Here is a 26,377-nt window from a genome sequence, read left to right as displayed (position 1 = left end):
GGTCATAGGTTTTTGAGCCTAAATTGTTGTTTTCTCTTATGTCATTTACAGCACCAGCATGTTGACTTGGTAGCCAAGGGGGAATTATAAACCTTCACAAAGAACATATTCAGGATTTTTTTTTCATTTCAATCCATCTTTAAGGAATGGGATTAAAAAAGGATGGTAAACTTGGTGGAGAAAAATGCCCAGGAAGTCTCTAGAAGGGTCAGGACCTGAAGAAAAGCATCTCCGACTTTGTTCAGTGCCATCATCCTCCTTGCCTGATGGGAGCTTGAAAGTTGGTTCAAAACACAGTTTTTAACCAAAAACTTCTAACTTCAGTATGCTGGGAGGAGTCCTGTTGCTTTTCAAGGGAAGTCCACAGACAATGTGAACAGCTTGGTGTTTGATGTCCAGCCAAGGTATCTCTCTGCAGGATTGTTGCCTATGTTTGTAAATTAAACGTGCGAGACACAGGAAGGTCAGAGCTCTGCTCTCCATCTGACCTCTCATAGGCATAATGTCAGTGCTGATTGTAAATAACTTCTGTCCCATGAGCAGAGTTGTTGTGTCCTAGAGTAATATTATTTTAAGAAATATCTCAGCTTTCTTGCACTTTCTCTTGTTCACCCAGGTCAGCTCCAGGTTGGCTTTAGGAAGCTGAATTTCTTTTAAGATAGGAAGGTTTATTTTGGCTTAATCCCTGTCCCCACTTATCACTTTGTTTGAGCCCAGACTGTTGTTTCTGAAGTGAGAAGCACATTTCAATAACAACATGACCATTGTGTCTTCAGTTGCCTTTTTTTTTTTTTTCACTTGTGTGTTTTCGTTTCTCCACCAAGGCAAACTGTTTCTCACACAAATCAACAGTTGAAATGCACTCAGGGGAGTTGAGAAAAGCCAGGGCCATGTCCTCTAGCCCTTGATTAGCCCAAATTCCCTCTGCCCTCTGTGGGAATCTAACAGCACGGGAACTGCTGGATCAGGCATCGAGTGATGAAACAAGCTGCCAGTGAAAATTAAATCAATAAATCTCTGGGTCTGAAGCATCTGGTGATGGTACCTGGCTTTAGGAAGACCATGAAATCAGGTCTTGGCACCTCCTGTGTTATTAGATTGTCGTTTGTTCTGGAGAAGTGTTGAGGCTTCGTTAGTGTGCATTAAGGAGTTTGTGTAAAAACATTTGGCAGAAAAACACCCAATAGCCAGTAAACAATGTGAGTGCATTAAAAACAGATCACGCCAAACAAATGTATAATTATCTTCCTGTTTTATTCTGGTTTCTAGCACAGACGTAGAATATTTGGGAACCACCATTCTAGACACTGGATAAAAATACTAAGTGGTTAAAAATACACTTGTACTGACTATATATTACCTAGGAGCAGTGGAGTGTTGTTGTTGAGGAGCTCCCCAGGGCACAGCAGATGCCAAGGAGGGCGGTAGTGGAGGTGACTCTTATTTCACCCCTTCAAGACCAGACCAGTTCCTAGTCATCTGATGACTTGCTCCTTCTCTTGGTTTTTGAGGGCACCAGGAATATTTGTGGGCTGTGGGTGCTGCCGGTGATGCTTATGTTGAGAGATGGCCGGAGTGGAGAGGGGGAAGCTACAGTAGCAATGAATGAACAGCAGCTTGGGAGCAGATATGGAAAAAAGTGAGTTCAACAGAGATTGGAAAGTTGCAGTAAATAATGAAATGAATACAGTGCTCTTGGAACAACCCCAAGAAACAGGCCCAGAAAGACCCCTTTCAGAATATTTGAATCAGTCTTGACCCATACAAGCTAAGAAATATAGGCATAAAAACAACCAGAAGAAATGGTACGATGTTTGGAAGATGATATAGAAGGACTGATATTTGATATTCTTGCAGGAAGGAAAAACACTTCATACTTTATTATTCATGTGTTCAAGCAATGATGCAAATATAGGGTGGGACTCACTCATTCTTGGGAGATGACTAGGTAACAGCGCTGGTCAGATGGCAGCAAGGTTTATGCCTTGCCTTTAGACATCCATATGCTTCAGTTCTCAGTTCAGCACAACCTCAGTTCAACCCAACCCAGTTCAGCCTCAACCTTTAGGTCCCGACCCCTTTCTCTACTGTTGATTGACTCGGATGCAATGTCTCAGTAAGCACATTCCCACTCCCTACAGAATGCAGAGATATCAGGCACGGCCAGATTGCACCATGGTGCAACCCAAGCTCCTAATGTCTCATCTGCCAAATCCAGGAGGGTGCAGACCTTCCAAATGCCTTCAAAACCTGTACACATTCCCACATCTCCTCCTGATGACAGGCTTGTGCAAGGAGATACTTGGTGCGGTAGGAGGAGTGTGTAGATTATGAAGTGACTAGAAGAGGCTGAAGTCATTGAAGTCTTGTGAAACTCTCTATCTGCTTCTTTGGCTAGAGTTAAGCTAAGAACAAGGCAGAAGCAGAATAATACCTGTGCATAGCATCAGGCTGCTTTCATAGTGAGTCTGATTTACTTGAAATTTCAGAGCCTATTAAAAGACATTTTGAGACTAAACACATTTGCTCGTTACAAGCCAAATAATTAAATAACAGTAGGACTGCAAACACTTGCAGCCACGAGGCTGCAGGTCCCATGCTCTGCAGTAGCCATTTCCCATTTCCTGGAACAGGAGATGATTTCATCCTTTCCTGCAGCAACATCATTACCCGCCAGCTTTTTGGAGGGGAATGCCATACACCTCATTCATCCAGCTCACACTAGCACTGCCGATGACAACCTGTAGCACGGATCTTCCCTGAAGCTGTGTTTGTTTAACCAGCATTTAGCAAAGTCGTTGTTCCTAATTTGTCTGTCTAATTTGTGTGCAATTAGCTACTTTTGAACCCATCATCCTGCACACCTACTTGTGTGAAGTGATCTGGTAGGTGGAGAAAAGTTGCTGTCGAAATCGAAGCAGCTACACTGGTGCATGCGAGCTAGGAGGTGGGCGTGATGTGGCAATGCTGGAAATCCCTCTGATTTCAGGGGCTATGCATTAAAATGTACATTGTAAATGGGGCAGCTGGAAAACAAGAGGATTTGTCAGCTGTACATGTATATTTGCATCAGGTCTGGGCTTGCACACTCAGACCAGTAATTTCTCCACAAAGAGCTCTTTCTAAGATCACGCATCCATTTGCAGTAGTGTATCTTCTTTTTTTAATTCTTTTTTTTTTTTTTTTTTCAGCAAAGGGTGGGTTGGGAACATCCAGTTCCCCATATTCATGATCTAGATGAGTAATTGGCAGCTGTCCTAAACATGTGTCCTCATGCATTTATGTATATTTATGATCTTCCTCAGTAGAGAGATGAATGCATTTTGTCTCTGCAGATCCTGCCAAGCCTCATTTCTTCTTCACTTTCTACACCTACAGGTTGTCCACAGCCACACAGCTGCCCAAATGGATATTGGGATACACCAGTATTGTGTGGAAGGGGAATGCTGGAGCATCATTTCTCCAGGAGGCTGGGATAGCAGGGCTCTGCTTGGCAGCTCCCACATCCCTGTGATCCTCACAAACGCTGTGTGATGTGTGCAGCTCACTCCTGCAGGTAATGCTGTTATACCAGAACAGGCAGGCTGCTGGTGTGTGTCTGGATCTCACTTCCTGGAGGCATAAGGAAAGGGTTTTCTTCTGTGCTGGAGTGACTCCCTGGCCTGGAGTCCACAGCCTTTAACCAGAAGATGGCACAATGTAACCGTTGTATGAACCTGGCTACTGTTCCCGAGCCCATCAGGGAGCTCTCCCTCAGTAAAGCACTGACAGTTGCTAAGAGGAGAGCTGAATGGTCTGAAGTTTTCTTAGGGATGTCTGCTGGCTCTCAGGTAAGCACTGGCGTGTTGCAGATCCTAAATCTATCTTCTCGGGGTCTTTCCTGGAGGCACTCAAGGCCAGGTTGGATGGGGGCCCTGGGCAGCCTGATCTGGTGGGAGACAACCAGCCCATGGCATGGTGTTGGAATTTGATGATCTTTAAGGTCTTTTTGAACTTAAGCCATTCTGTGATTCTTTTGCTTCTGTACATGCATTTGAGCCAGGATATGCATGTGCCTTTCCTCTTTCCCCCTCTCTCCACTTATGCATTTGTGTGCACACACATGTGAGGATATCACATATACGACTTCCACAGGGTTACACCCACTTCCAGCAGGCCTGGATTTGGCAGGCATTTCGGACAGCCAGCAGCCCACCTGCCTAATTATCCCCCCAGCCCCCAGCAGATCTCTGACCCTCCAACAGATGCGAGACCCCAGGAACTAATGTATTAGGGACCCTGAGCTGTCAGCACCGGCTTGTGGCCACGGTCCCCCGGCCTGTGTCTGCACACCTGGGCTTGCTGGCAGCACCAGAACCCCAGGTGCTCCTTGCTCTCGCATTCCTCTGCTTTCCTTCCTGTGAGATCTGGGGACTTTCTGCCCGCTTTCTTGGGACTCCTGTGCACTCTCAGCCTGGCTTCATGTTGTAATATCACCCGTGTTAGGGTTGTTCCTACAGCTTTAGGAATCAGGGAATGGCTCAAGGAGGGGAAGCAGACCCAGTAGCACAATCTGTATCGGCTGATGTCCATGGTTGGTGTCACTCAGCCCTTGGGAAGACTGAGAGTCCGATGCTACCTTTACAAATAGGAAAGTGAGGCTCATAATAAAACAAAGGATTGGGCACAGATATTCTATGATTCTATCCAGAGCTCAAGAAGCATTTCAACAGCACTCCCAGACATATGGTCTGATTTTTGGGTGGTCCCGTGTGGAGCCACGAGTTGGACTCCATGATTCTTATGGGTCCCTTCCAACTCGGGATATTCTGTGATTCTATAAAATAAATGCAATCAGAATCTGGATTCCTTTCTCTGTTCCTCGGCTGTGACACACACTCAGCTGATGCTATAGGCAAGTGTGTATCTTTGTGGCAAACAGTTTCCCCTGTCGTGCCCCTGACCGAATTCTTGGGCACATTGCATTGCTTCAACAGTCAGGACTTGTAAAGCCCTCTGAGTCTTGCATGAACAAGCCCGTAGGAGTGCTAAGCATTGTGGTGCTGAGGATGGATTATTTTAAGGCAGGGCCCAGTTAATGCTGTTGATGATGATGGTATGACAGGCAGCAGCCCAACAACAGATCCTGGAAGCACTGAGGGTGAGGAAGTGAGCAAGGCCAGATTCTCCTGTAACTTTTTTGCCTTTTAGCTCAGTACTGATATCAGAGTTGTGCCACTGGGCATCACCTTAGGGGATGTGTCCCAGAGGTGACATGTCCATCTCCAGAATTACGCCGAAGGTTTCTTTGATTGCCACTGAAAATTTTTATTTTCCTTTTGCAACCTACTCAAACACAAACCCTTTGCATATTTAGGAAGATATAAGTCCAAGGAATCTGTGGTGGCAAAGAGAGCTAAGAAGAAAATAATTAAAAAGAAATAATAACTACTTACTTGTGTTGTCTCTTAGGTTGGTGAAATTTGTTCTTTGGTGCGCCTGATAATGATTGCATTAAATAATCCTCTTCTGAACAGAAACCATGAGGACTAATTTAGGTTTCAGGGCATAAATCCAACCTTAGAAGATTGTAATGTGGTAGCTCCTTGCCATTGAATTACATGTTAAGTATCTTACAGTAGAAGTGTAATTATATGCTCACTCCAAGCATTGACAAGTAAACAGGATTATAACTGTCTCTGGAACCCGTGTTTGCGTTAATTCTTCAAGAGAAAAAAGATACTTGAGGACACATATGGGGTTTATTTTCTAGCTGAAAGCATATAATTGTTATTTATTATTCACACACTACTGCTATACATGGCAAAGCAGAGCAGCACTTACCCGCTAAGGAGGAGAAGTGGATAAGAAAAGAAGAAATAAAAGTAGATTTTGGCAAATTCAGTGTATAATCATGCTTCTGTTATCTGGGAAAGTGTGGGAAGGGAATAGTTAGATACTGACAAAAATAGGGAAAGTTATGTGATGCACTGGGAACACAACGGAGACGTGCTTGCACAGCGTCGCCACTGAATGGCTCACCCATTCTAGAAGGTCTGAGCACTGTACACAGAGCTTCTTATCCATCATTCCTTATCTTCTCTAGCACTTCTGGGTCTCAAAGGACTTACCAGCCTGAATCCGGCAATGGGATCCTGCCAAAGACTTTTGACCTGGCCCTGGAAGTCAAATATCTTGGTTTGCATGGCATCAGATGTAAGAAACACGATGGTGTTGAGCTGCCTCTGAAGGAGCTCAGCTGGATGTCTTTGCTCCACCAGGAAGGTTTAGCTGCAGAGGGACAAACCACTCATCTGTTACTCACTCACAAATGGAGACTTGGCAGAGTTTCTCTCATCCTTTCTCTTCTGTCAAGTGCTGGGGTGAGAAAGGGGAACGATTAGCAAAATTAAGCTCCTATAAACTAGACGGACATGTAATCTTCTGCACTATCTTCAAGACGAACTGGGTTGAGGCTATTGTTTCCTTTTCATCTGGGTTTAGACCTTCATAAGCAAAGGCAGTAAGATGGAAGTAGGGATGAAGGGACAAAGATGAAGGAGAAATAAGGCTGCAAAAAAAAAACAAAACAAACCACCACAAAAAGCAAGAAAAAGGACAGCATTTTTATTCTGCAGGTTGAGTGGGGGTATAGGGCAGGTATAAAACTGAGACGTATCTGTAAAGATTTCCTAAACATGATACTAACTAAAGTGAGTCAATGACAACGTGTGAGGACAAGGGGTTGGTTCATGTAAGGGATGGTGTTGGGAAGGTCATGTGCTCATGTAGGTATTTGCATAAGGCAGTAGAAGCCAAAGCAGCAGAGGGCATGTCCCACAGTGTCTTCATGAGAGTTTCTGTCTCTAACAGGCTGAACATCAGCTCCAGACTCAACCGCTCTTGAACTTTGGAGAAGTTTGGACTCTGAGCCAAGTTCTGTGGCTGCAGCTCACCTCCAACCATTATTTTGTCAATCTCAGCTCACAGGTTTTACATTTACTCTTTGTGCAAAGTCCCCTTGTTAGGGGGTGGTGGTGTCAGCCGCTTTTCCTACACCTACATTGTTAGAAGACACTTTCACACCATGTGTCCTGCACTGTGTGGTGGTATCTGGGGCTTCACACAGGCATTCTCACTTCCAGCTCACAGGAGCCGTGGCGTGACTTGCCATAAATCAGGAGCCTGTACATGATTGACATCTGAACTGGCAGTGAGAGGAGAAGCGTTGACATCTGGCTTACATATGCTCAGGGACACGGCTTAGTGATGGACTTGGAATGTTAGGTCAATGGTTGGACTCAATGCTCTTAAAGGTCTTTTCCAACCAAAATGGCTCAACTGATTCTGTGATCCTCTTGACAAGCAATTTTTCATGACCAAAATTTTGTTTTTCCTAAAGGGTGCTGCTGCTTCCCAGCTTCCTAGGTTTCAAGCCATGCAGATGTACTTCCTGCACCCAAATTTCTCTCAGTCCATCCTGAAGCATCTTCTGGAGCACTTTTCACAAGGGATAGCCCGTTGTGTTGCCCGGGGATGTCCTCAACGTGAATGTGTCCAGAAATTTTGTTGGGAAAATGTGTGTTGGAACTGAATATTGCTCAGATGTAAGCAAAGAGTGACTCTGGGATGGTTGCCTTTGAGGGAGCAATCCTTCATCCCTTGGCTGGTGAAAGCAGAGTGCTTCCTTGGGCCACTGCTGTGAGCTGGTATCTGGAGGGCTTTGCACCCAACACACTCACCAGTGTGGCTCTCTCCACTGGGCATCATGGCTGGTGACTTGGAAGAGTAGAGTGGTGGTTTTAAATCTGGTTTTATTTTTGAGTTTTTCTGAATTGAGGGCCTGGTGGAACTTTCTTGCAGATACCCTCTGCGACTGTAACCCAAGTCCCACGCCTTTGTGTTGTGTTACATGACAGACTCATTTACACTGCTTTGTAGGAGAATTTGTTGGAGATTATGCACCTTGGATTACTCAGGTTGATTATCCTCACAGTTCTGCCTGGCCCTGAAATGTATTAATTTTTTCCACACTGCCTGGACTGCATTTCCTTGTGTAAGACGCAGGATGTGGTATTCCTTGAAGAATTCTTTTGCACTGTATAACTTTACAATATGCATAATTTCTGCTCTCCATTTGTTCACATCATCTGCTATGAGCAAGTAGGGGTGGCTGTGGCTGTAATCTGTGTATCTTGGTTAATGGTCACATCAAGACCCCCAAACGTTCATATCCTTTCCATATTAACAAATGATTTATGGAAAAGACATTTGGGCTATGGTTAGGAAAACACCTGTATAAAATTTCGTATATTTAGTCTTTGTGCACTTGTATTTCTGTTTTCAACTGAAATGAGAATCCTTATCCCCTTGCTAGCAGAGTAAAGGTAACACATCCATAATGAGCAAGCTGAGCTATATTATGTTTTGCCAAAACTCGTCAGTTAAGCTCTGATACTAGAATCCCTGCAGAAATGATGTACTTGATTTCCAGCTTCCAGATTTAGTGTCCTGCTTTCCCATGGGAAGGACTCTCACCTCGCAAGCACAGCAGATTTCCTCTGGAGCTGATGGGAAACAAATGTCCCAGAGTCATTCACAGCATGGCTTTTCCAATACCATTGTGTGAAAAAGAGGAAGGAAGATGCCAGCTCTGAAGAGTGACTCCACATATGCTTTGTGCCACTTGGAGATTTTAGAATCGTAGAATCATTAAAATTGGAAAAGACCTCAAAGATCAGTTAGTTCAACCACCAACCCTTCCCCATCACGCCCACAGATCATGTCCTTCAGTGCCACATTTCCACGGTACATGAACACCTCCAGGGACCATGACTCCAACACTTCTCTGGGCAGCATGTTCCAATGCATTAGCGCTCTTTCTCAGAAGACTTTTTCCTAATATTCAACCCACTCATATGTTCAGCTGAGAGCTGTTACTAAATTCTTTTTCCCTCACAAACTCTGCAGGTCAACACAGCAGAGGGATGGAGGCAGTCTGGGGTCCACCTTGGGTTATGCAGATACAAACACAACCACAATCACACCCCTGGCTTGCAAAAGCTTTGTTTCTTGCTGTTGTAGTCCTGCCAAGGCAAGTGCTTTGCTTCTCTGGCAGGTGTGCAGAGCACCTGGGAAAAGGATGGAATGGCTGCGAGCCTCTCATCATCTCAACTTTTTGCTAGGGGTAAAAGAGCAAGCCGGATCAATTGTCTTTAGAGACAGATTTATGCCACCAGTGAACCATTCCCAAAGTGGGGATCTGTACACCTAGGCTGCCAGAAAGCATGGGATCCTCTCCTGCCTCAGGACACTGCACTTCTGCCCTGGGCAGAACTCCTGTAAGATCCCCATGCAAGCAAAATCCCATTGCTGCCTTCAAACATGCTCTAGACTTGGTTGGAGCAGCATCAAAGGGAAAGGGGAGGTGAAGCTGAGGACTCGACCCGCCAGCCCAGGCTGAACTGCAGGGCTGGCAGTGAGGAGAAAATGTACTTCTGCTGCTAAACAGATTTGGGCTGGAATCAGTGATGAATTACCAGGCTGTCTCTCGAGTTTCTTAGGAAGAGCTCTGCATGTGCACAGATCATCCAGTTTTGCTGGATTTCTCTGCCTTACAAACACCGCTCAGATTTTAGTGAGCATGTTCTTTTCTCTTTGAGTGATCACTGCCAGGAGTTATTCTATTACACTCAGACTTGTCTATTTACCCTTTAAAATGTGTTCCTTTTATTTATTCCTCCAGAGCTGCCTGTTTAATCCAATCTCTTTTCCACTGAATTACACCAACACAATAACACGAGCCAAACTGGTTCAGCCTGGGTCAAGGGTGGCAGAGGAAGGGGCTATATTATTGTCAGATAATAACTCTAGCATTAAAAAAAAAAAAAAGAAAAAAGAAAAAAAAGGAATTTATTGGGACTGTTGAGTTTTGAACCCTGCAGGTGCTGTTCTATCTTTCTCTGTCTCTGCTCATTGCAGGGGAGTTGGACTAGATGGCCTTTAAAGGCTCCTTTCAACTAAAATGATTCTATGATTTATCCATTTTCTCCATTTGACCACACCATCATGTTTATCGTGGATAGAAGCCCTTGTGGAAGCAACCCCTGTTCTGCAGCCCTGGTAGATCCTCATGGTACATTTGTGCTGTCTCATCATTGCCTTACACTGCACACTGCAAGTAGCAGCCTTTTTTTTGTTCTTCATTATTAGCTATATATCTTAATTGCTCTCTTCAGTAAACAGACACCTGCACTTTACAGGAACACGAGCAGATAAGTTCTGCAGCCCATGGAGGTTAACTCCTTATTTATTTCTACAGCACATGATTTACTCACTAGCAAAAGGTTGTCACCTTTCAGCTGCCCTGCCTGTATCTGCTGCTCCCCAGGCCACCATCCAGCTCCACTCTGCTCCTGTTATTTTGGAAACCCAGAGCTGCAAGTTTCGTAAAGGCTGGGTTAAGTAAGCAACAGATTTATCTCTGTCTAAAGATAAAAGTGTTTGGCAGCAAATGCTGGCAGCTCCTCGCATATTTCCAGGGCTCCTTAGTGTGCTCTCTCCTCTTCCCTTCACGTGGGGATGGAGGCAGGGGCAGCTGGCCAACCATGGGGGTTTTCTCCCAGCACTGGGGTTAATGTTTAACCCTGATGTGCCTGGGAAGGGTGGGGTGGAGGCTGCGCCCTGTTCTCCTCAGTGTGTCACATGCCAGTAGATTTTGCAGCTTGGGTTCTGAGCTACAACGTCCTAGGGTGAAGGCACTGAGGGGTGGGACAGGGAAGTATCTGAAGTTGTGGATGCCCAGTCCCTGGAGCTGCCCAAAGCCAGACTGGATGGGGCCCTGGGCAGCCTGATCTGGTGGGGGGCACCCAGCCCATGGCAGGGGGTTGGGACTGGGTGGGCTTCAAGGTCCCTTGCAACCCAAACCATTCTATGATTCTATGATCTTCCTGCAAACCCTATTGCTGTACGAGAGCAGCCCAGCCTGGCTGGATCCACACCTGGGGGAATCAGAATGCTTCTTGATGAACCAAAGCTCCTGCCACCCAATTTCCAGCTAACATTTCCTATTATTTCTTTCTTACTATTTTTATTTGTATACAGATAAAGAGGAAAAAAAGAGATTTCCTATGAGGATTGTTTCCATATGGTTTTATGCATAAGAGTAAACAAGGCGTAGCTGTTGACTATACAGTTAACATATTTTTGGTGGTGTTCCCATCCAGAAAATGCAGCTGCATTATATTCATGATAAAGTGGAACTAATGTTCAACTTCACCAAGAATGTTAGTAAATGAAAGACATTGCAAACAACACTGATTGAAGCAAAGTGTCTGTGCTCCCCCACAAAGAAAGGCAAAAACATAATGCCTGACCTGGAAATCATCGAATTTCTGTTTCCAGTTGCACCCGTATGAATCTGAAATCGTGTTCTTGGTTTCAATGGATGGTGGTGGGTTATTCCTTCAGATGATTTGGGGTTTATCCTCGCTGCGATGAGCCAGGAAGAGCAGTGCTTGTGCCACCCCATCTCACCCAGCACCCCGACACAAAGCGCATGGCTATTACCCAATATCCTACTGCCGGCAATTAGAACACAAACATACGGTCATATTTTTGGATGAAACTGTACAAACATTTCAAAACAGTTTATGTATTCAGATTTGTATGTTATCAGAGAGCACCACACAGGCGCATGGAATTTATGGAAAAGGCTGAAAGATTTGAAAGGAAATAGTTTGGGAAGTTGTCTTTTTTTTTTGAACATAAATCCCCAAACAGTTTCCCTTAGCATTCCTCACATCTATGCAACAATTAATACTTGACATTTCTGTTTATCACTCTGTTCATCTTGGGCTTTTAAAATTTTTGTTTATTTCTATTTATTTTTTCATCTCTCTCATTGTGTTTGCTACATCTGGAGGACACAAACCCAGCATGAGTGGTTACAGTCAAACGTCTTTGCACAGGAGGATGGTGTGAAGAAGCAATGAAAGGAGATTTAGGCCTCCAAAACCACAGTCACATCCCTAGATGAGATATTTATTGGAACAGGCTGCCCATGGAAGTGGTGAAGTCACCGTCCCTTGGAGGTGTTCAAGAACGGTGGAGATGTGGCACCGAGGGACATGGGTTAGTCAGCATGGTGGGGGTGGGGTGGGGTTGGACTAGATGATCTTGGAGGTCTTTTTCAACCTTAATGATTCTGTGAGTTTATGATTTAGGTTCAGGGATGCGTGTTCAATGTCTTCAGCTCAGATACCTGGAAGATGCAGTTGCTCACAGATGAGTCTGTTGGCTTGATCAGTTTTTTTCTCACTTACAATGATTCCAGTGGCTCCAAGGGGATTATTGTTGTATTAGCCAGATGTAAAAGGAAGGCAAAATCAAAACCTTCATATATCAGTGTCAGGCCAACTCCAAGAAACCCATGCTGAGTGATATAAAGGATAAGGGGCCTGAGGAAGGATGTGTTTATGGAGAACATTTGGAAACTTTAACTACTCGTAGCTAGACTAAGCACTGTGTAAGGAAACCGCCTGCAAATGTTTAAGAGGGAAAAAAGTATAGGGCATAAAACAAATTGCTCACGGTGATGCAAAGGGATGTGAGAAAGAAGAATGAGATCCATTCGAAGAAAGCAGAAGGATCATAGCTCTTCCAGAAAAAAAGGCAACCTGATCTCACCTAGGGTTTTTATACCATATTCTTCATCCAAATAGCAAAGCACCTTCTGGGAGGGTGGAGATGGTGTGCTGTGGGCATTAGGGGGAAGCAAAAAAATCTTGTTGGAATATAATATCTTTCGTTGGGTCTACCGAGAGAAGCCAGAGCTTCCCCTGAAACTACAGCCCCTGAGGAACTGGAGAGCAATGGGGCCTCCAAGCACCCTGTGCAGGATCACATTTGGTTGACAGGACTCTGAACACCATTTCTTCACTTTCTCTTCTCTGCCAGACCATAGTGTTCATATAAAATTTACTCTTATGCATATGATGGGCCATTTTGTTTCTTTGCAACTTTTTAGATCAAAGCTTATTCTAAGGGAATAAGTGTATATGTGGGGAGAAGTGTCATTTTTTAATAAGAAAAAAATACAGTTTTCATGACCATAAAATCCCAGTCCATCTTTCCATCTGCACGTAACTCTTCTCTGAATATATCTAAGTTACTGCCAGATCTTAATTACCTCACATAGAGCAGTTGATGATTCGGCTCTCACAAAACATTGCTTTCTTCATAAAACACACTTGCATCTTTAACTATGACAATTTATCTGTAGACCCAAGTGGCTCAGCCCAGTGGCTCTGACAAATCTCATCTCAGTTCCTGGGGTCTGAAGGGTCTCACCTGAGCAGCCAAGTAGAACGACCAGCACTTTGGGGTGATCTCCAAAACCCGTTGGTAAAAGCAGTTACAGAGCTGTGCAAGTCCACTCTCTGTATAAGGTGGTGCCATGTTTCTTGTCTTGCTCAGTGTGCAGATGGGAAGCTGTGTGCTGGGCTCCTTGGTTGCCCAGCTGGGATTTTTTCCATGCTGTCTTGTCACAATCAGAGTGTCCCATTGGGATCAATTCACAAATCTGCCCTCTCAACCACATTATTCCCTTTTACCAGCATCCTGGGAGCAGGCATCCCTTGGGGTCAGAATTCTAAGTGGATGCTTGGCCTGACCCCACACAACCAGTCCTATTGGTAACCTGAGAAGGGCTAGGTTTAGAGGCAGGAGGTCAAGGGAATGCTCTTAATGCTGCCTGTGCCCTTCCCTCACCTTCATGTACTCACCAGCTGTGCCCCATTCCATGGACCCTCCACGCCATGGACCTGTGCCACCAAACCTTATGCTCCATCAAAGCATCAGCACCAGCCCAAGTGGCTTTGGAGGCCCTAGCCCAAGGGTACTTGGAGAAACATGGCAGCCCACATGCTGGCCCATTTCATCGGCCTGTCTTGCAGTTTGAAGAAATCCATCAACAGCAGGTGAGGAATTACAACCCAGAGCGGATGTGTCTCCCGTATTATCTGTAGGGAAAAAAAGGAGGCAAAACAGCTGAGATGGAAAGTGGAGAAAAAAATGGAGATCTGTGACAATGGAGGTGAGCAGCTCCCAGGAGAAAAGAAGCAAGAAAGCTGGAAAAATACCAAGCCACGATTTCAGAGACAGGAGGAAAGTCGTTATGGGGATGCACATTCACTAGACCATCACAAACCTGGACAACCATGTCCTAGCAACAAGGCTTTGGGGACAAGTGGGATACAAATGGACTGTTAGCTGCTCCTCAGGCCATGTGGAGACACATCCTCCGTTGCTTAGCATTTGGGTCTGTTTGTCTCCATTTTTCCCACAGCCCGATTTCAGGACTGTGGGGTGCAGGAGCAAAGCAGAGCTGTTGAATTTCAGCCTACTCAATCATCCTGCAAATTACAGCCAGCCCAGAAAAACAGAGCTCGGCATGTTTCCTTATTTAGGTGTAAGTGTTGGGAAAATGGCATGAGATTTTGTTTCTGATAAAGTAGGAGCTGTTTCAGGAATATTAATTATTTTTTCTTGTATCAATGTTTTACATTTATTTCTCTACAGCTGTATAGTGAAAAAGATGGATGAAGTTTATGGCCTGGTTTCAGGCTGTCTTCGGGGCACTCTCAAAGCCCTGAACAAAAAAAATAAGAAATGTACAGACATCTGGGAGTCAGTAGGGGTGGTTCCCTGGTTATTTTAGCCTGGGGTTGGGAAACTACGGGCTCTGTTCCCTATCCCTCTACAGGGAATGTCCCTTTGCAGCATTTATTGTGGTCAGATCCTTAAAACATTTCTGGGTGCCCAAAGAAGGAGGCCTAAGGGGAATCTTCAGGCACCTGGATGCTTTTGAAAATCTTGTGGTCTACCTCTCCAATACTCCACCTCTCAGAACTTCCCAATGGGAAAGGCTGCAGGAGGCATTCTGCTGCTTTATTGATCGTAGAATCACAGAACCATAGAATGGCTTGGGTTGGAAGGGACCTCAGAGGTCTTCTAGTTCCAACCCACTGCCTTGGGCAGGGTTGCCACCCACTACATCAGGCACTAGACTGGTTGGGATGCACTGGGAGGAGGAATTCCTACAGATCAAGAGATGTGGGAACACATGAAATTTTTCAATAAAAAAATGAGGATGTAGGAGTGGATCCACCCGTGGTTATTTTTCCTCTGAGCCAAAACTGCTTTGGACTTCAGTGTGCATGGGAACAGAAGGTTGCGTAAATATTTTAGGACCAGATGGTGATATCCTTGGGACAAAAACCTTGCCTCCTTCATAGCAAAATGGCCAGGAACTGTTACAACGAAGTGCTTTACAGATAATCCTCCAGTTGTAGATCTCATCTCGTGCAACTTAAAGCAACTATATCAGGACCCATGGCACAAACACAACCATGTAGGTCAAGTCCTGGAGGTTTGTCTCAATCAGCACTGCCTTTGAAGTCAATGAGGCTGAAGTTATTGCCTGACAGGAGGAGTAGTCCATCTGGGATTTCTCATGTGATGAACTTTAATAATAAAAATGATGATAAAATTATGTAAAATAAATAAAAATGATATTGTCAGCCACTTTGTTTCTGGTTCAGGGGGTTTATATGTTTAGTCTTGAGTGTTGTTCATATTGATTTTGTATATCCAGATTTAATGCTGTCAGGAACTGCTGAGTAAAAGCATTTAGTAACAACAATAACAGAGGGTGTGATTTCATAATCCTAACAAAACAGATAAGGTGGATTTGGGCTGCTTCCCTGCCTAACTGTAGGGGTTCTCCGGCTGCAAGTCACATTGGGCATTGAGATAGCTTTGTCTGGGGGAGGCCTTGGTGCAAGAGACCCGGTAAATCTGAGAGACCTGGAGACCTGATAGCAGCCGTTCAGTATCTAAAGGGGGCCTATAAGAAAGAAGGGGACAGATTCTTTTGCAGGCTCTGCTGTGATAGGAAAAGGGGAAATGGTTTTGACCTAAAAGAGGGGAGATTTAAATTAGATATAAGAAAAAAGTCTTTTACAGTGGGGGTGGTGGGGCCCTGGAGCAGGTTGCCCAGAGAGGAGGTGGATGCCCCATCCCTGGGGACACTAAAGATCAGGCTGGACAGAGCTCTGAGCACTGGATGGAGCTGTAGGTGTCCCTGTTCAATGCAGGAGGGTTGGACTAAGTGGCCTTTAGAAGTCTCTTCCAACTTAAAGGATTCTGTGATTTTAAATTATGTCAACAGTGTTTCCCCCTCTGGATGCAAAAGGAGAGCTGTTTAGGCAACATACCTTTAGGAAAGTTTCTTTTTCTTTTTCTTTTTCTTGGCATTTCTTTAATCTATTTAGCATCTCTTCCACATTGAGTTTGTCCCTCAATTTGCTGTAGGAGGGGAGGCATCAACTGAGTTGTGTTTGAAAGCAAATACCTAATAATTATAGATTCACAGAGTCATTAAGTTTGGAAAAGACCTCTAAGAATTATCTAGTCCAACCATCCACCTACCACAATATTGCCCACTAAACTGTGTCCCTCAGTGCCACATCTCCACGGTTCTTGAACAGCTCCAGGGATGGTGACCCCCCCCCACCTCTCTGGGCAGCCTGTGCCAATACATCACCACTCTCGACGAAGGAGTTTTTCCTAATATACAACCCGGAATTGTAGTAGCTGAATTGTAGCAGCTCATCTCAGGAAAAGACATCCCAGCAGCCTATTTTCCAGCTCTGTTCGGTCTCTTTCCGAGACGAGCCGTATCCGAGCGCTGAGTTGGACACGCAGCCTATGGGCGGGATGTGGCCCAATGTCCCCCTGCCATATCCCTGCTGTCTCTGTGGGGGTGCCCACCCCCGATGCCCGGGGCGGTTGCGCACGGTGGGGCCGTGGGGATGCGCGGGGCCGGGAGGGGGCTCGGGAGCTCCGGGACGGTGCTCGGGGACCGCGGGGCGCCCGCCCCGCCGCTAAGGGTTAAGGGGAGCGGCGGGGAGGGCGGGGGCTGCCGGGGATTGGAGCGAAGTTTGGAGCTGGGCGGTGCCGGGCCGCCCTCCTCGGCTCGGCCCCCGCCGCCACAAAGCCCTGCAGGGAAAGTTGCTCGATCGCCCGTTTCTCTTCGCCCCCCCTTCCCCTCCCCCTTTTCCTCCTTCTCGCCCCGACTCCCCAACCCCTTTCCCCTCCTCCCACCGCTCCTTAAACGGGATTCCGGCTCGGGACGGCACCACCGGGCATCCCGCAGCGGCAGCCCCCGGGGCTCCGGCAGGTCCCCGCTGTCCCTCCGCGCACACACACACTCATACATACATACACACACTCACCCCACCCCGGGAAGCAGTGAGAATTACAACTCCCCCCCCCCCCCCCAACCCGCGTCCCCCGCTTCTCTCCCTTTAACCCCTCTCACCGGAGTGGCAGACCGGTCCGTGGGTGCTGTGTCCGCTCGGGAGGGCTGAACCCAAAGCAGCCCCCGGCTCCGGGGGGGGGATGAGGTAGAGGGCGGCGGCGGAGCGCCCGGCCGGGGGCCGCGGCAGGAGGGCATGAGGCGGAGAGCAGCGGGGATGGGCGGCAGCGCTCGCTGCTGAGAGCCGGCAGCGGCCAAGGTAAGTGGGGAAACCCCCCCCATGGAGCGGGGTGGGCTGGGATACCCCCACCTGGGCTAAGGGCGCACCTGGCGGCATCGCACCCCATGTGCCCCCAGGTCCTAATTTCTGCTTCTAACCATCTTTCCCGCTTGCCCTCCCTCCCCGTAACCCGTCCCTACGAACTCCCTACGGGGCAGACGAAGGCTGGATGCGGTGCGTTGTGCATCCCGGGTGTCTCAGCGGGAGCTCTACGAGGGTGAGGAATTCAGGCAGTGTTTAGAAAGTGAGAGTGTGAGGAGGGGAGCGGGGCGTAATGAGCGTCAACCCGATCTGTCCCGGCGTTATCGCTGCGAGGGCATCGTCAGAAGGTGGTGGGTTTCATGGGGTTTGGCTCTGGGACGCACCTCTGGTGCTCAGGGAAATGAGTGAGGGGGCTGGAAAATAGGAAAGCGACGATCAGAAAGCGATGATCAGTGCTGGAGGAGCGCGTGTTCCCGGGGCAGAGCGGGGCCGGGGCACGGAGATTGCGGGGCTGCGGGTAGCGCTCCCCCCCTCTCTCATCCGAGTTCCTCCGCAAATTGTTAACCTGAAATCTTGTTTTACGGCCGCTTTTGCTAGCGTTTTGTTTGCCTTCCAGACTGGTTCTGTGAGGGATACCGGAGAATTATGCATTAGCTGTAAACTTAGAGCAGCGTGCTGGCCTCAGTGGGTCCCTGATTTGTATCAGGGCTGAAGCAGAGTGGAGGGCAAAGTTTTGCTTGCTGAGCACCAAGGAATGAATTACAAACACGCTGCTGTTGCGTTTACTCTTCCTGCTCTTGCGCTACTGCAATAGCTGTTTAAACTCTGCAAACTTGCGGGCTGTTTGCTTATTTTCCCCCATAACCACTCCGCTCCCTATCCTGCAGCTCCGAGGACGGCAGCCCGTACAGCTCACAGGGATCCGCTTTTCAACATGGGATTGCAGCTGGCACTCCTGCTCGCAGGGATCGTCGCGCTCTCGGACTCGGCGAGAGGTAAGGACGCAGCGTTGAGCAGCTCTAGCCCTCCTGCTTGCTGCCTCACTGTGCACACGTGCTCCGTTGCGGCCTCTTGGTGCTGCTGGGTGCAGCATGGATTTGGTGCTGTGGTTGCTTAAGCACAGGTGGGCTCGCATGGGGCTTTTCTCATGCATCCCATTTAATTTTAAAGGAAAGCAGCTGCATTCCTCCGTGGATCAGAAATACCTCTCCCCTCCTGTAATCCCCCCAGCCCCTGCGCCGTATATTCCCACCAGCAAATGTAACAAACACATCCATTAACCTTCCCAGTGACAGACAAATGACAGCTCCTGATAGTGAGAACATTTAAGAACTGGGTCTCCGGCAGTCAGTCGGGTTTCAATACACAGCTTACCAAATGCGTTGACCTGGGAGTGGGAAGGTGCTTTAACCCGAGCATGGGGTCAGAGCAGGGAGCGCTGCCTTTTCCCCTTCCCCATACCTTGGCGGGTGCTGTCTGAATGGGAAACCTCCGCTCACAAAGGAGGGGCTGCATTGTTCCAGCAGAATGGGTGCATGGCTTTAGGACGGAGATTGCTCCAGCTGCACCTCCCAAGAGGATCGCAGTTGAGTGAATGAGTGTTGGTGTTGCATGAATTGGTGAAAGAGCTTTATATCGTCCAATGCAGTGAAAAGATTTTAAAACTTGTGCTTCGTTGGGGCCGTAATTTGTCAAAAATAAATGCAAAGGGACGAAGAGGGAGCATTGCTCTACAAACCCAAGGCTCGGTTAGTGCTTTGCTTTTTTTTCCGTCTTAGCATTGGCTCCCAAGCAAATATTTTATGGAGGCAGAAGCACTATAAAATGATCAGCTGGAAGCTGAATGAAAAAGAAAACAGTGCGTATAGACTTGGAGCCCTGCAGCCTGAGATCCCAGCCAGGTCTATAATGTAGACGCCGTTGAAGTTGTAGGCAATGGGCAGTGGCGTATGATATAAGACGACCTCGTGGATGTAGGTTATTGCCATAGACTTGAGGAGTTGGTGGAGTTCCGAAAAAAATCTGAAGTGGGCAGGAGAAGACAAAAGGAGTTTTGTCTCTGTTCTGAGCAAAGTGTCGGCTGCTTTCCTGGCAGCCCCTGTTCCGATGCTGTTTGCACTTGTCTTGCTCGTATTCTTTTATTGCCTCTGGAAAATGCGGTGCGATTGACTGTGGGCTGCTGTTGTGTGAAGAAGAGCCAGACAATTAACAGCATTAATTTCAGAACATTGTTGTTTTTCCTATGAAAAAAGTTTTTTTTTTTTTTAAGGCAACGTTAACAGGGTCACAATAGTGATTGGGTTCATTGAACTCACTCTATTCAGAGCTGGAAAAATCCATCCCGCGTGTGGATGGAGAGGTGGTGTGGGTTGTTTAAAATGAAATAGAATATAAATCCAGGGCCAGACCCATGAAAAATATCATTCACTCATTGGCTGATATCAAGAGAGAGGAAGAGGAGAAAGAAGTGTAAATGTGGTAAAAACAGAGCCACGGCCCTACCATTGCAATCCCGCTTTGCCTCTCTTTGAAATCGAGAGTATTTTGGGAGCAATGGGTGCAGATGAAGGATCAAATGTGTGCGTGAGCTGAGGTGGTACGTCTCTGGCACATTGCAGCCGTATTTTGGGTGGCCAATCATCGCTGATTATTGGTTGTTTACTTTGGGATAACTTCAGATTCTTGTAAAAACGTGTCCTGCTATGAATGTGCCCGCAGATTTTTTCCGAATGTATCATGTGGTGGGTTTGGAGGTGGTTAGGTGTCACCTGCTTGGGTCTATTGGCCGCTTCTCAGCCTGAGGTTTTTATCTGGAGGGAGAAGGGCTCTTTGTTTTGGCCAAACAGCCTTTAGTATCCTTGTCCCAATTGCAAATTGTACACATGTGGCACAAAGCATGCCGACGTTTCCTAACCTGAGTTGTCAAGAGGTGCTCAGGTGAGGAAGGTGGCTGAGAAGGCTCTGGTTGAACGTACTGCCCTTTCTCTTTTATTAAGCAAAAGGAGATTTTGGTGGAATTAGGATGTCGACTGCGTGCCCTGCATTGGATAAGGGCTGTACCGAAGTGCATTTGCACAAGGGGGCAGAGGTAAGTTGCCCACATGCCGCAGCCTTGCTCTTCCCTGGCAGCTCAGCTGCAATCTTGCATTAATGTTACCTTGTAGTATTTTAACCTCTGTATTTAGGTGGTGCCTTTTAAGGTGAAGGGCCCTGCAGGGCTGCCTAATGGGCCAATGCTGCAGCTTTTTCCCAGGTTGGGAGCTGTACCCTCTGGCTCTGTCCCTTCTTGCACGTTTGTGACCTGTTGTGTTTCATCACCCACACACAGAACAGTGAAATAGGGTATTTCTTAGGTAACCAACATAAACTCATAAGAAAGTGGCAAGATAAAGTATCAAGAGCAGGGCTTGATTTTAGAGGATCGGGTGTGGAACTTCTTCTGTCTGAAAGGATGAAGGATGAGGTAGTTCTGGCGAGGTCTGTACCTATATTTTCCAGTACTGAAATTTAAAGACTTTGGCTACGGGCTTGTCTACGCTGGAATGACCCTTCCAAAATAGTTAATCTGGAATAAATACCCCAGAGACCAATCTTAATCCAGGCTGAGGAGCTCCTGGAGGGAGCCAGCACCCAGTGAGTGCTCCTTGGGAGCTGTTTGGGTGAACCTCCACACTCCTCCATCCCCTCCTGGGTGAACACAGGAACTTCTGTGTGCACAAATCCCACCCTTTGAGCACATAACCTGCTCTCAGAGGGGGAATATCCCTCCTGGCTGGCAGCCGAGGCACAGGGTGACAGCTCCAGACTTTCTGCCAGCAGCCCCAGCTACGTCAGTCCTTAACCTGGGAGAATGATGCAGGGCCGGTGGCTCGTCCCTCATGTCACTCCGTTCCCCTTCCCTCTGCACAGCCCTATACTGGGCATAAAAGCCCTCCTCCGCGGGGACAAATGCCATCTTGGGTCACTAACCCTTGGTGACTATGTCCTGCAGCAATGTGGCTCCAACCACTCCACACCTCCGGTCGGATACAGGTAATACAATCTGATATTTTCCCGCTGGTGTTAACTCAGTGACACACAACGCAATATTTGTTCCAAATCTGTCAAGTTGCCATCCGATTCACTTTGGTTACCGTATATGGTCACACTGGGATGTGCCTGGCTTGGTCCCGTGGCCGAAGCAAGATTTTGTATGATATGTTTAGAAGTTTTTGGTAAGAGCAGTGACAACCCTCCTGTTAGCGAGTAAACTGATATTCTGCTGGAAACTAATTAGTTTGGATGCTGATTTCATTTTCGGTGCCTTGCGTAGGGAGGGGAAGAGCAGGACCTTAATTACTTTCTACTCTTGCGCTTCTCCGTGCACCACTTGGCTTCCAAGTCTGGTTGGTTCCTTCTCTAAGGGGAATTTGTCATTGGGACTGCATTAAAACTCAACAATTTGGTGCAGAAATAATGCTGCTTGCCTTTTTTGCTGAGTATTGAAGAAAAGGGAATAGGATGCTAGAAAGGTTGTGGTTGCGTTTTTGATTATTATTGTTATTTCTTGGGAGTTGAGTACTTGATATATTTAACCTTCCCTAACTTTGTGGTTTATAAGAGTGAACGGTATTGAATGCGGATAAGATAATGATAAGAGATGGCTGTTGGCTTCTGTTTACAACCTCCTTTATTCCTGCTCCAGTGTAGTTATCAGGTGTAATGATTGGGTAATTCCTCACTTGTGAAAGAGAAGTGCATTCAGATCCACAGTCTGATCCAAATTTTACGTAAGTCGCTGCAGATTTCCTGGTTAAGTTTGGTGCCTTTTTTGGCCCATGCTCTTAGGGAGCTTGCTCGCGAATAATCTGTCATCACGACTCGTACTGAGATCCAACAAGACAATCTACGAAAATCCCGGTTATTTTTTTAAGCCTCGGTTCCTCCCTTCTTACGAGACTGTCGGTCTCTTTAAATTGTGGCTGAGTTTAAACATAAAGAACGCCATGCGTCGTACTGGAAAATTAGTTTTTTATTTTTTTATTTTTTTTTAAGGAATATTACAGAACGCAGCAAATTGCTCCAGTACATGTGGATTTTCCTTAATTTTTATAACTTTGTTTTCAAAGTACATCTGCTGCTTTGACCTTCGTTAAAGGACGCAAGCGGCAAATTCACATACGTCTGTTCTTTGATGGACCTGGACGCAGCTCAGTTCCAAAGCCAGACTTTTATCCACAGAAGAAACTTTCACGTGCTTGAGAAAATACAGAAAAACAGTTCTTTCATGAAAAAATGTGGTTCAAAAGAGTTGAAAAAGCAAAAGCGACACTTGCCAGGAGCTTGGAACCCACTTTTTTGCTGGTGGAGCCGGTCATTCCTTTCCAGTGGCCGTCTCGCTGTGCAATGATTTGAGATCTGGATGGTCACTGCCTTGACTGCGTATTTTGGATTATTTACTGGAAAAAGAGAAAACATTTCTACCAAAGCGGGAGAATAATAATACAGAGGTCTTCTTCTGCCTATTTGAAATTAGAAAATAAAACATCAAAACCCTTTGGTCACAGCTTTGTTTATTCAGTGGGAGAGGAATCTGTGCAGCTTTCTGGTTTTCCTGAGATGTGAAACTCCTGTTTGTGTCCGCAGCAACCTGTAGAGTTGTGCTGTTCAAAGGGACTGTGCAAACGTATCCCTGCATTACAAGTGTCCGTGGCAGCGCTCCTTTCTCCCTTTCATTTTGTTAACCCCCTCATTTTGTCTTGTTTCAAAGAGTTCGTCTTTCATCTGCCCTCTTCCTGTGTTTTCTGGTGAGCTGCTCAAGCTGAAATGCATTTGATCTTGTTTTGGACATTTAATTTGGATTTCTATCCCTTTTCTTGCTCTCTGTAATCAGTCTTCCCTTGGAGCATTCTGTAATATAAACATGCCTGTTTTCAGTTGGGTTGACCTGTCCTCATATTTTGCACCAAAGTTTTTATGAATACTTTTGTTCATAGAGGGGATTTTTTTAAAAAAGTAGTGTAAATGTGCAAGTTGCAAAGGCTTTTGCAAGCTTATTGAATCTGGCACTTGTTTGTATCTGCCATGGTACTAAGATAAAGGAAAGAAACTTGCTCAAACAGCCTGATCCTGCTGCCCCAACGCTGGCTGAGATAAGCAGATGCAGCCCATGCCAGGTGGAACAAGTTAGGACCTGATTTGGAGCCTGTGAGCATTTGTGCTGTGACTCCTCCTCAATCCCATGGGCTTTGAATCCATCTCTTAAGGATGACCTGCACAGATGATGTGTGATACTGACCACCGGGCTGATCCTTGCTGTACGCCGGCAGTGGTGGGCTAGGGGCAGTATTTTGGATTCTTCCACTCCGCTTGCTCAGTGGGACAGCTCGGCTGGATGTTTTCTCCCAGAAACACACAGATTTTGCCTGCTGCAGGCTCAGGCTGGCAACTGAAGTGCACGCAGCGGGGGCTGAAAGCAACTTGGAAATTCATTGCTTTAACTTTGGGTTTTATCCGGGAAGAATGGGTGCCATTCTGCAGGCAGGGTTGCTAGGTGTGGAGGAGCTGACAACTGGCCTAAGTGTTATTTAACAAGTTAATATATGCCGTCTGCTGCTGAATCCTTTCACATCTTGGATTTTTTTTTCTTTTCCCCTTTCTGAGTCAAGTAAACGGGCTGCTCGGAGCTTGATTGCTTGCCCTCATTACACAGTCTCCCCATTGTATCGCAGTAGAAACACAGTATCCAGCAGTGCTGCCAATAACCTGAAGTTTTTATTTCATCCCAACCACCCCAATTTTCAGGAAGAATTTCAGCCAAGAACTCCAGGCTACTTCTTCCATTAAGTGTTCAAACTTAATTTTGAGCTTCACTAAGGGAAGAAAAACGTAAATTGGGAACAGAGGCTTCCCAGGGAAGGTTAATGTTTCTCGGGACTGCTGCACCTCTATTCCCAGCCTCTCCCGAGTAACAGTATGAATGGCTTCTAGTTTGAAAAGGTCCCAAATCACTTCTCCTCATGTCTGGTAAATGTATTTCATGAACAGTTGGCATAGTCTTGGGTACCCTGTCAGGTGGCTGAGAAGTGAATAAGACAAGAGGTGTCACAATCGAAGGGCCACTTGAGTTGTATTGCCTTTGATGGGTATTTCAGAAGCTGTCTGCATTTCTGCATATTAAATATAAAAACAGGAACAGCAGACAAATGCAGAAATGTGGATTTTAAAAATCCACCTATTTTGCAAATTAATTCCTATTCTCTGTGCTGGGTTGGCTCATGTATGCCTGCTGAACTGATGAGTGTAGGAACCTGGTACCGCCTTGTACTGACTACCAGTGGCAGCTGTGCACCTCCTAGTTCTGTCCAGAACAAGACGTTCAGGAGGGAAAAAAGCTGGAAGAGGTCATGGAGGGAAATCTAAGCATTAGCCAGCATCTGAGAAGCAATTTAGTCTGGACTACAGTACTGATACTCCTGAGCCCTTGTGAAGTCAAGTACTGAAAGAGAGACTGGAACGGACAGCGTGCGCTTCTCAGGGTGGTGAGATGCAGTTATTCCAAATCTGCCCTGTATTTCCCTTCTCCTCTGTGTCCTTCCAGGTACACCATATTGTTATGTATCTGGTGAGGTACCTAATTGACTTTTGGCCACCCTGTGACTTGGAGCAGAAGCATCCTGTTGCAAAGGGAGGTTTTAATTATGGTTGCTAGTATTTTACTATTACCCTTTATGAATTTTAATCTCCAGTTTTCTAGACAGATGTGGTTGGGGTGAGGCCAAATCAACCCCAAGGGAGGGAGAAGGAGCAGTTACTCAGCCCCCCACAGCAGAAGCAACCCAACTAGGGGAGTTAGGCTGCTACAGACCCTGGGGCACAATAACTGCTTTCTTTTTTCTCCTTGACTAACAAATCTGTGTGAGTTGGAGTAATCAAGGAAGCTGTTTTTGTTCTCACCTAACCCAATCTGTTAACACTGGTTAAGCAGTGACAAGTGTCAGAGAAGTTGCAGGTGTATGAACTGCATGTCAAGGATGAAAAGGTTAATGAATAACAGCACAAACCTCTGGATATTATGGGATACGTCTCCAGGGGTGCTGCAGACTTTCTGTGGAGGGCTGAATGCTTGCTGGGCATTGACCAGTTGATGTAAAATTGGTGGTTAAAAGCCCTTAAAAGTTTGGATACCTTTGGGATAGGGAATGCTTTGAGCCTCTGCTTCTGGGTGAACCAAATTTTTTAATGTTCTTCTCCAGATTAACACAATATCTTGGTGGCAATCACAGTGTCTGTTGAGCTGGATGCATAATATTAGGAAGTACCTAATGTTTTTTAGGGCACATTTGAAGCGGGATCTGAGGGGACTATTGCCAGCTCTACCAGCAAATGGAGACCAGGCTCTCTCGCTGCTCCAGTAAGTCTGTTCATATCTCAGCACTCAGGGTCAGCTATTGTTCCGAGTTATAAAGGTAACAGTCCCTTTAGGTTCGGTAGCTGGGGCTGAGTGGCTGTGAGTAGGATTAGAAATTATAATCCTACCAGAGAGCAGGAACTGGAGCCTCATCAGAGCAGGTTGTGTGTCAGACCTGTGTAGTGTGGCATTAAGCCAAGGCAAGGTTCATCGTGATCTGCAGGAGTTAATATAAAACTAGATTAAGGGATCAGGGCTGATGAGTATCTTTCCTCCTTCTGGTATTCACAACCAATCAGAATTGCAGTATTGCCAGCGTTAATTTTGTGAGGGCCTAATGAGAGTGGAGCTTTCCACTTAATCATGGCCTCAGACAGGTGTTTACTTTTCCTTGACAGGTTTGATAGACAAGGAGCTGTAAACCCAT

General features: G+C 46.4%; 1 protein-coding gene and 1 long non-coding RNA gene across 5 annotated transcripts in view; one reads left to right on the top strand and one right to left on the bottom strand.

The window, feature by feature from the left end:
• On the bottom strand, positions 11,834 to 17,497 carry LOC110399066. Its single transcript, XR_002438862.1, has 3 exons — positions 17,363 to 17,497; positions 16,257 to 16,393; positions 11,834 to 14,000 (listed from the first exon to the last, which is right to left on the bottom strand). It is a non-coding gene; the product is annotated as an uncharacterized LOC110399066 (long non-coding RNA).
• FGFRL1 (fibroblast growth factor receptor-like 1) overlaps positions 17,084 to 26,377 on the top strand; it is a 171,065-nt gene continuing 161,771 nt past the window's right edge. The window contains exons 1-2 of one of the 4 annotated variants that reach the window (XM_021397214.1): positions 17,084 to 17,558; positions 18,449 to 18,556. In XM_021397214.1, the coding sequence (XP_021252889.1) occupies positions 18,496 to 18,556 (61 nt within the window). In that variant the 5' untranslated portion in view covers positions 17,084 to 17,558; positions 18,449 to 18,495. Of the gene's footprint in view, positions 17,559 to 17,680; positions 17,797 to 18,448; positions 18,557 to 21,526; positions 21,594 to 26,377 lie in introns of those variants that run through there. The other 3 variants (XM_021397215.1, XM_021397217.1, XM_021397216.1) reach the window with 3 other exon arrangements.

The sequence above is a fragment of the Numida meleagris genome, chromosome 4, assembly GCF_002078875.1.
Source record: "Numida meleagris isolate 19003 breed g44 Domestic line chromosome 4, NumMel1.0, whole genome shotgun sequence".
NCBI classification, from domain to species: domain Eukaryota; kingdom Metazoa; phylum Chordata; class Aves; order Galliformes; family Numididae; genus Numida; species Numida meleagris.
Note: the sequence above shows the minus strand (reverse complement) of the source record. Positions and strands in the feature narration are given on the sequence as shown.